Here is a 10,000-nt window from a genome sequence, read left to right as displayed (position 1 = left end):
TTTCCGAAAGAATCACTCAAAATCAGGGTGTCAAAATACAGCTATAATGCAAGCCACGATACTGTCGAACTGACAACGCCTGGCAAGTGAACCGGTCTTTACGTTTCTTGCCAAACCACCTTAAAATGCTTCCATCTTTTCTTGCTAATTCTTACCTGGAGTTTATCTTCCACGCCAGTTAAACAAAGCAGTTCTAAGTCGTGCTCCAAGGTCCTCTGTACACCCATTACCTACAAAATTCAACCCACAGACTCTAGTACTACACCACGAAGAGTTTGATAAGGGCAGAGTCGTGCCTCCATGGGCGACATACCTTAGTTGCTCGGTCTGAAATATTCAGTTTGGCCTGGTTGTACCGATGCTGCCGACAAAAAAAGGATACATTACAATTGGAAACTTTACAGCGTCGAAAAAGTCAAAGTTACCGAACTTAAGTAAAACGCAAACGACAAAATCTGTAGGCTGCTGTCTAATAATAGAACCACGAAAATTCTCTTCGATTTTTGCCAAAACGCAAATTTCAGATTGACGTCCACCATTTGCCATAAAAAGTAACCTTAATCTCTATTTTTCAAAGCACTTAGCCACACTTTAATGGCTATTTTCGATTGCTTCAAGTTGTCGAGATTAGGCATAACACACTCTTATGCTCAAACCTCAAAATCCTGGTACTGATCTTCCGTCAGGACTTTCTTGGCCACAACGAGTGTTCTGAGGCCTTCACGAGCCATGTTTCCACACTTGAAGAAAAAAAGAAGAGAACAGGAGAAATGAGACCCTAATGCCAATTAGCCAACCGCTACAGGCAGCTGCTGGTCGCACCACAAACCCCACCAAACTCGCACACATACACAATGAATAATACACTTCGTCAGTGAAATTAATTTTAGACCCAAAAGCTTGAAAGTACGATGGAAACTACTTTTTCACCCTTCCCTTTTTAATGACATTAGCGATCTTGAGTTCGGAATACGAGTTCGAAGTTTTCTAATCTGAGCATGCGCAAATGGTTCTAAGTTCGTCATTTTCTTAGTGCGCATGCTCAGAAAGAATTATCGTCCTCGGAGTCGAGACCAAAGGTCCCGATTACCTCTTCCTCTAGCCAATCGTTGTATTGCACAATACTGCTCATGATAGTATCTGCACCCTTCATATAAAACGTTATTTCTCCTGATGACATGTCCTGAAACAAACAGCACAAAACGGAAGCTTAAATTTTCTGTGAGCCAAGCCTTAGTCAAGCGTATACCGCACGATTAACGGTCTCTTTAAACGTGTTGACCTAGGCAAGTTGCTTTTTAGTTCAACGTGCCGTGTTATTATTGTATAAATCCACGTGCTTAAGTTCGATTCGTGCGCTGCAATAACGCAACATCCACATCAATATTGTATTATTATTATTATTATTATTATCATTATTATTATTATTATTATTATTATTATTATTATTATTATTATTATTATCATTATTATTATTATTATTGTATAAATCAACGTGCTTAAGTTCGTGCGCTGCAATAACGCAACATCCACATTAACGATCAGTGTTGATAAAATACGGGAAACACGGAAATAACCCCACCTTACAACTTTGCATATAGTTATAAGTACTTTGAGAATTAACGGTGTTCACAAAAGGAAAAAGAATAAGACGGTAAATGGCGTGCTTTTTTGTTGCACAACTTCGTGCAAGAACTAGCCCGTCAACTGTATGCAGCAACTGATCATGACTTTGATCTTAAAAATGAAAATGATGACGTGGGCTGGCATAAACTGGCAAAAATAAACGAGCAGTAATTTGTACAAAGAAATATGTTACCCTGACAATGATGCCCATTCTCTTGCTTTCGGAAGTGAATGGAAAAATCTGTAAGATGTTGAAAACAAGACTTTGACCATAAGGGGTCCGTAGACGCATGCTCGATAGATCTCTATGAACCAAAGTCAATCCCACGCTTTCAGTCCACGTTACCAAGGCAACCTGAATAAAAAAGAACGGATAAGATATTACCAGAATAGCGAACACGTTTCTTCGCCAAGCACCGTTTTTAAGCTGAAATAAGTTAGCTGGAGCATGACTGTGAAAGAAATGTAATTTTCGCGGCAGGCACTAGAAAGATGAAAAAAGAAAAGGCTATTGTGCATGTAACAGACTGCCCTTCTGCCTCGATTTGATAAAGAAATGTGACAACCATTTTCCGCTTTAGTTTAGCTTTGCTTTAGTTCTTTTATCGTTATTGTTACACAATTATTGTACAGGACTGAAGACTCTTTTATGGCCCAGTAAGAACCAAATTGATCAAATGTTGGTTTCTGGAGCATCCCGGTGAAACAATCTTTTCGCAGAAGATTACATAGCTAACAACCCAACGCACATATAACGCCAATTCCAACCCGAGATAGATGGATGGAAGGCGAGACACCCGACACTGCGAAAAAAAGCCTCTTATTTGCGTCGCTGTACACCAATCGAAGGGTACTACTGTGCCAATGGAACAACCAACATCCTTGACAAAAAGGGACCCTTGACATTACCTCGTCTGGACTAGAAGCTTGATAGTTCACCATTTTTCCTGCATCCAAACCGTCTCCGTCGCTTTCCTCACTCGTCACGCTATCAACGCGTAATCGGGTTGATTGGTTTTCCGTATCATCAGTGACTGGCGTGACATTATGACATAACGCAAGTGCTTTGACGGCTTCATGCACTCGTGTGACAACAGTACGACGAACCTGTTAAAAAAAAGACTCTGTTAACGCATTTATTCAAATACGTTATCTCATTGGGTAACAAGTGGTACAAATCAAAATTCTAGCTTTGTACCAATTTTACCAATTTGAATGGTCATCCTTCGATTTTTCTTTCACATTTGTTTTGTCAATACGTCATGGAAGGAATTGTGTGATCAATTACATGTGATTCACACAATTGGCATGTCAATACTTTGAGAGAACACACACAAACGATAAGATAAAAAAAATCACCGAATCACTGTTTTAGCATTTCCTTAACAACAAGCAAGAAGATTACCAAACTGACTAAGCCGTTCATCGCAGACACGAAGCTTTATCTTACTTCCAGTGGTTATGTTTTACACCTTATGCGACTAAAGTACTTCAAGAGGCAATTCATTTATAAAGGAAGGTTGAATAAACCTTTGATCCAGCCTGTCCAGGCTTCTTGGACGTCAAACCTGTGCTTGGATTATACGAGGACTTAACGTGGGCGACAACCTGCAAAGAACACGGTCTCAGTTGTACTGTTCTCGAAGCACATATTATTCTAACAAACATTCTTCACGCAAAGAAAATCAGGTAACCAAACGCATGCTTGTCTCTCCATATTTTCTTCAAATTCCTGTGAAAATAAATCTCTTACAATAAACATAATTATAAACACTTTGGACCGGTTCAAAGTCTGAACAATCGCTTTAGCTCCAGAGCAGGTAGGTTATTTAACGTCGATAACTCGTAACAAACCTGAGGTCGACGGTGCGCTCATTTTACTCCCAACTCTCCATCAGTGCTCCGTTTTACGGGTATTTAAAGCTACTTAAGCTACACTGAAAGGAAAGAAGTTGAAACAAGGATGCCAGATCTGGGAATCGAACTCAGGATCTCGTGCACCAAGGCCGCGCACTAACCGACTGTACCATCCTTACTCCTACACTGCCCTTAAAGAGCACCTAACTTCAAAGTAGTTTCTTTTGCAAAAGGTAAATGTCTAACATACATGTATATTTCACCTTTGCTTCCCTAGATTTTACTTTTACTAGGCCTAATGAGGTACGACAGAGTAACAAAGCTGACATTCACTTGTCCCATGGCCGAGCTAGTGAGCGGTATGGGTCTATTCCTTCAATGACGTCAAGAACTAATTTACATTGCCAAAGTTCTTTCAAAACTATAATGCTAAGGAGTTTATTACGTCCTAGAAGGAATAGGCCCGTGCTTCTCACCGCTTCGACCATGGGAAAAGCGATTGCCAGCGTCTTTCTCTTACATACTTTATGAGGCACATGAAAAAGTAAAATCTAGAGAAGCATAGGTAAATATTTGTTTGATATTTGACTAGTTTTGCTAACGTAAATAATTTGAGGTTAGGTGCACTTTCAACACAAGAACTGGCCAAAATATAACGCGTTTAAAACGCGGTCTTGCGAGGCACCGGCTGAACTCTGTTTAAATAATAAAATCCCATAAAAATTAGCCAACCTAGCAGGTAAAGCTCCTTACCTCTTCCATAGAGTCTGTCCCAAACGAAACAGTTCCCAGATGCAAACGCTTGAAAACCTGATAAGAGATAAACGGTTATGCTTAAATAATAACCGACGAACGATTGCCAGCTCGGTTTTTACGTCAGCTAATACGCCATCAATTCTAAAATTCATTTTCACGATTTTCGGCGCCATATTGGTTGGGGAGAAGGAGGGGGGCTTCAAAGTTACGGATTTCCAAAATCTTACACTATACACTATTCCTTAGTTTTGATTTATATCATTCACCCGTATGAAAATTAGGTCGTTAAAATATTTTCCGGCCTTAAGTCAATCCAAATTTGGCAGCAATTTGCATAAGGTTGATTACGAGGATTTCCATAAATAAAGACAAAAGAAAACCGTCGCTCCTCCCTCATAACTCGGAAACACCGCTTCTGAGCGAATCACGGCATCCGAAAATGAGGTGTTGTCCCTTGCACAATCAGTTGCCGTCAATGCGCCTTTGTTTAATTTAACTCTCTAGTACCATTTCATTTTCAGTGAGTGTCCCTGTTTTGTCAGACAGCAGGTACCCAATCCTTCCCAGTTCCTCGGGTATCGTGCTGCTTCGTACCACTGTACCGGGAATAGCTTTGTCGTGTATTATCATCCATGAATACACCACTTTGCCCAAATCCAGGCTTACTCTGAGACTACAAACAAGATAACAAAATAAATAACTAAAGTTAGCGGGGCCGACTCTGAAAAGCAGTATTACTGCTACATCTGGGAGTGTGAGCAGAGCATAGTCGTTACTGAAAGAACGGTAGCAACAAGAACTGAGTATTCCATAATATTACTAGCCTGCAGTGCAGGGGTATTTTCTTGGTCACGGGCTAAACATAATCCTCCCCGAAATTTTTGGCCGCCATCTTGAATTTCTGGGGGGCAGAGGAAGTTTGGGGAGAGGCCTAAATTGCCACCAAGGGGGTAGGTCAAGTCCCATCACCTCACAACATTCAACCAACATGGCCGCTCGATGGAGTTCGGGCGACTCGATAAGACGCCCGCACTGTAGGCTATAACATTACTTGACCTTGCAGTCGCCGTTTGGGGCAAAGTGTATTGTAACAGCACAGATAAAGTAAATGCAAAGGGTGGTTGCATCAAGGCACACTTACGGGGTCTTTCTCAAATACACGGAATGTGAAGCTCAACTTTCAACAAAGTTTCCTCATTTTCCGACTCTCATGTTGGCTGCGACAGTTAGTGGGCAGTTAAACTCGGTTTAAATTGGGTCGAGAGCGGTCAATCACAACGCTGGATGCGACTCATTGACTCATTAGGCAGCTTAGAACACGAGGACGAAATATAAGCAGTTTCCGCTATTTTCGGCAAAGCGCAAATTTCAGTCCAACTAATTCAACGCGGGGCCCACTCTCAAAAGCAGTGTTACCCCTAAACCCGTGGAGTGCGAGCATAGTCATTACCGAACAACAAGCAACAACAGAACTTGAGCTCATTTCTTGCCTGTTATCCATATTCATTATATGGCAAGCAATTTTCAGGCTATTTGGAGCACTATGATTGGTTAGTTTTCGGTCGGGATTTTACAGTACGGACCATCACCATGGAAACGATCCGTTTCCGTATTTTTTCTCTCTCCCGCGAAATTCAAGTTAAGCGAAACACAAAAAAAAAGCGGAATTTAGGTTCACATGTAAAAGGCTACCATTCAAAGTTCGCTGATGGAACCAGAAAGACGAAGATTACGAACATTCACCAAGCGGAAAAGTGTCCGATTGCTCAAAGAAACGATGCCATATAATAAACAAATTACTAACCTCACTTTCTCGGCACCGAACCGGTCGTTTTTGTACGAATCTCGCTACGATCGCTCCGTACTGCCACGACCTCGGGCCAATATTCCCCAGTACGGCCCTCGCGCTCAGTTAGTATAATTATAAGTTGATACAATGTACCTGGCAACTTCTCAAAACAGAGAGACAAGTCAAAAGAAGAGAATTTTTATGCTTTTAGGTTACGGATTCTAACCCCGCTGAAGTCCTGAATTTTTCAGGCTTCTCTACGCAATAGCTAAAACTGCGTTCATAATTGCGAGGATCCCAGCTTCAATAAAATAATAAACTAGCACATCAAAGTCGTCAAGAGAAAACAAGAATGAACAATATTATCAGTGAGAACTCGGACAGTCAGAGACTTACCTCAGCGGAATGATGTAGGAAAACAAAAGGACGAAGCGAAAGAAGTAGCGATACCACGGCCCATTAAAACCCTAAGAGACGAAATGAGTATTAACTTCCACGTCTATTATTAGGTACGGAAAAAAATGATTTTATTACTACCGTCGCTCTGAGTTTTTAATCACATTCAGTCCATGGCCTTATTTTCGAATGGGTTGGTTTGTTCCCTATCACGCCTGATAAGCGCCTGCATGACAGACGTTATTAATCCAAGGGTAAATTAACCTGTTCGACGCGCGAGAATCGAAAGAGACACACGCTTGGCAAAAAAACACGCCTATTATGTTGGATACAACATTGGAAAGCCGCGATATCGCGTGACGAACCACGGAACTGATGGAGCGGAAAAATGAAACAGCTCTTAAAAACCTGGACTCCTAAACCGCGGAAGAATAACACAGAAAGTTCGTCTCAGTAGTTCGTACAGGCACCCTTCACGGCGCAATCTAAAACTATTAATTAATTCTGTACGTTTCGCCTATCCAGACGTGTCCACCACAACAAATAAATCTCAATAAAATTTATGATTTCCCTGACCTGATGCGCCTTTCAGTGACTGATTCTCTTGTCCTTCATTAAGTGAACAACCAAATGGAAAAATATTACTCCTACAGCTTATAAGGCGGACTAAGTAAATACCTTAATTGATACCATGACGAACGAGATGCTCATAGTGGCTAAAAACAGCACTTTTGTCAGGTTGTTGACCTCCAAATCGGTTAATCCAAACTACGAGCATAAAGAAATGTGATCAATAATAATAATAATGATGATAATAATAATAATAATAATAATGGTTTATTTACGGTATCTCCATAAATACAAAATGGCTCTACACCTGTAAAACAGTAATTAAATAAAACTGTAATAATAACGACGTGCTTACTTCATTCCTAAAATGCTGAGAGTGACTAAAACAACGCTAACTAGTCATTATGAACACTTTAGTTACATAGTTGGTTATCTCATAGTAGTGAGAAGTACAAGAGAACTTACAAAGCTTTATACAAAAGTTACAAATGAAGCTGGGGTTGTTCAATAAAAATGGCGTTTCTTTCAAACACCATGAAAAAAAGAATTCCGAAATATATAGCGTGGAACATTTTGTAACAATTTCAAGTTCGTTTCAGGACAAGCAAGGAAATACTGCGAGTAATCCCTTCCTTTTCCCACACAAACCGAGAATCAAAGAAAAAACAGAGACAAGAACTCCAGGCAGGCAAGAAGGTAATGCAATAATTTCCACTCGCAACCATCTCTCCAATTCATGGGGGGAAAGGGGCGACTGCTGGTATCCAAAATCCAAAGGCTCAAACTATCAGATGAACCAATTAGCACTCGAAGCAAAGCGCGGGAAAATACGTGTCATCAAGTTGCATTTGGATTTCATTGGTTCCTGGGGCCCGTTTCTCGAAAAGCCATTTGCAAAACTGCTATCCGCTAGTTTTGGAAAGCTGATCTTCCAACATGTTTCCAAGTTAACAAAAAGCTGGAAAGCTGTGAAGTTTGACGATTTAAAACCTCTCCCTTCTTGAGATACAGAGGGAATTGCGACGCCCAAAAAAGGCCCCAGATTGGCAAAACTAGGCAGAGATACAATGTTTTTCAGCTTATCAATGAACTTTGTGATGAAAAATAAAAAAAATACAATCAACCGCCGATGGACGAGGGAAGCCGCAAGTCGGCTTTCTTTCTTTTTTTTTTTTTTTGCTCTAAACTTGTTGAGAATGGCGCGCGGTCGATATATACATGTAGGGGCTCGGTCACTAAAGTCGTGACCAAGCCCCTACATTTCGACCACTCGCCATTTCAACGAAAGAGTCTGCTTGTAGACTACTAGAACTTAGACACTCGTTAATTAATGGGGAACCCTTGAGGGTATAACTGAAGGGTTTAGAAGCTTAACCACTTGCGAATCTCTTTCAACGATAACCCTATTCTTTCATTGATACATGGTGTATGTGCTACAAGAGCAAATATTATGGGAAAATACCTTTGTCTCGGGGTTTGAGGTGTTCATAACACTTCGTGTCTCTGAACCTGTGTATATCACCACACCTACCGCTGTGCCTGAAAAAGTAGGTTGCGTTTTTTACCGTTAAGATAGTTGAATGTTAATTAAGGACGGTGCCTACTATTGTTATTGCGCATACGTTCTGCGCATCTCCAGACACTCAGATTTCCTATCGGTAGTGCTTACCAATGAAGGGATATTTTTGTGCGGTTTAAAACTCTTTCGGAGAAAGCAGAACTTACCAAGTGCTCTTGCTATCCAAAAAGAAAATTGGGAGTAGCCATGCATTTTCAGATAATCAAGCTTTTAATTTGGAAGGAACGCCATATATTGCTTTGTATTTTAGAGCTCTTTACTAACATTGTTGATTAATTATCTTTGAAAAATGCGTGGTTACCCCCAATTTCTTTTTGGAATTTAATAACACGTGTTGAGATCTGCTTTCCCGCATATCCATACAACCACGCAAAAATACATTTGAATTAGCAGGCACCGTCCTTAAGTACGATCGTCCGGGTGAGTGTAGTCCTGCTCGGGAGTTCACTTACCCGGACGATGGTCCTTTACTCAAAAGTAGCCAAATGCACGAACCGCACCTCAATTTCATTAGACTTGGGGAGAAACACTCGAAATTCTAGACATGTGCAAGTTGACGCCAAAGAATCAAGCACATGATCAGATGTTCTGCGCTTGGAATAACAAACTCAATCCACATATGACGACGAGTCTGGGAATCGAACCTGGGCCACATTAGTGAGAGGCGAGTGCTCTCACCGCAGCGCCATCGCTGTGAGTGGTCAGCCGCACGAAGTCGGCAGCCAAACCCTAAATGACACAGCATCCAGCATCCCGATTGACAACCTTCCCACGATCCCTTACGCGACACCATTAGAAATCATTTCCCTTAGCTTGAACTCCAGGGAATAAACATTGAAAGAAAGAAAAAATGTCCACCAAGGGGATACGATGTATGTCACCTAGAAAAAGGTTAATTGACTTGCCCCACTGTAACTCAGCTTAGATTTCAGTTTTCAACAACAAACCTGAGGCTATCACTGTGTTTGCCCACATTGTGTTCTCAATGCTAAGTGGTATTTCGGTCCTTTCTCCATCATACTGCAAGGAAAAAAGAGAGCACCCTTGCTAATGAACACTACACGCTCAAGCTACAACATCGGCATCTCCCTTCTTTACTCCGTGAGTATACCGAAGATTCTTACCCGTGTAAATGTGCCAACAAAACTATGAATGTCTGTCTGAGGCTTCTCCGCATAGACAGATGCACTGATATTCAGCATATCCTAGGAAATAATAAACCAGACATTGGTGCAATTATTTAGCTGTAGCTTGAGTAAACCGCCGACCGGTTGACTCAGTTGGATGAGCATCAGACTCCAGTGCGGGAGGTCGCGGGATCACAACTCCGGCCGGACCAACACTCACTGCAGGGTCTTTAAATAACTGAAGAGAAAGTGCTGTCTTTATAATGACATCTGAAAACGGTTGGACTCTCTAGTCTTTTC

At 41.2% G+C, this 10,000-nt stretch overlaps 1 protein-coding gene across 1 annotated transcript in view; it reads right to left on the bottom strand.

Annotated features, from left to right (window-relative positions):
• LOC138021989 (probable phospholipid-transporting ATPase IIA) overlaps nt 1-10,000 on the bottom strand; it is a 38,268-nt gene that overhangs the window by 13,135 nt on the left and 15,133 nt on the right. The window contains exons 9-22 of the mRNA XM_068869015.1: nt 9,698-9,778; nt 9,521-9,593; nt 8,457-8,533; nt 7,103-7,192; nt 6,425-6,495; nt 4,747-4,912; nt 4,237-4,293; nt 3,157-3,234; nt 2,536-2,733; nt 1,820-1,981; nt 1,091-1,183; nt 657-740; nt 314-361; nt 156-230 (exon numbers count right to left, since the gene is read on the bottom strand). Of these exons, the coding sequence (XP_068725116.1) occupies nt 156-230; nt 314-361; nt 657-740; nt 1,091-1,183; nt 1,820-1,981; nt 2,536-2,733; nt 3,157-3,234; nt 4,237-4,293; nt 4,747-4,912; nt 6,425-6,495; nt 7,103-7,192; nt 8,457-8,533; nt 9,521-9,593; nt 9,698-9,778 (1,353 nt within the window). The remainder of the gene's footprint in view (nt 1-155; nt 231-313; nt 362-656; nt 741-1,090; nt 1,184-1,819; nt 1,982-2,535; nt 2,734-3,156; nt 3,235-4,236; nt 4,294-4,746; nt 4,913-6,424; nt 6,496-7,102; nt 7,193-8,456; nt 8,534-9,520; nt 9,594-9,697; nt 9,779-10,000) is intronic.

The sequence above is a fragment of the Montipora capricornis genome, chromosome 10, assembly GCF_036669925.1.
Source record: "Montipora capricornis isolate CH-2021 chromosome 10, ASM3666992v2, whole genome shotgun sequence".
Taxonomy (NCBI): Eukaryota; Metazoa; Cnidaria; class Anthozoa; order Scleractinia; family Acroporidae; genus Montipora; species Montipora capricornis.
Note: the sequence above shows the minus strand (reverse complement) of the source record. Positions and strands in the feature narration are given on the sequence as shown.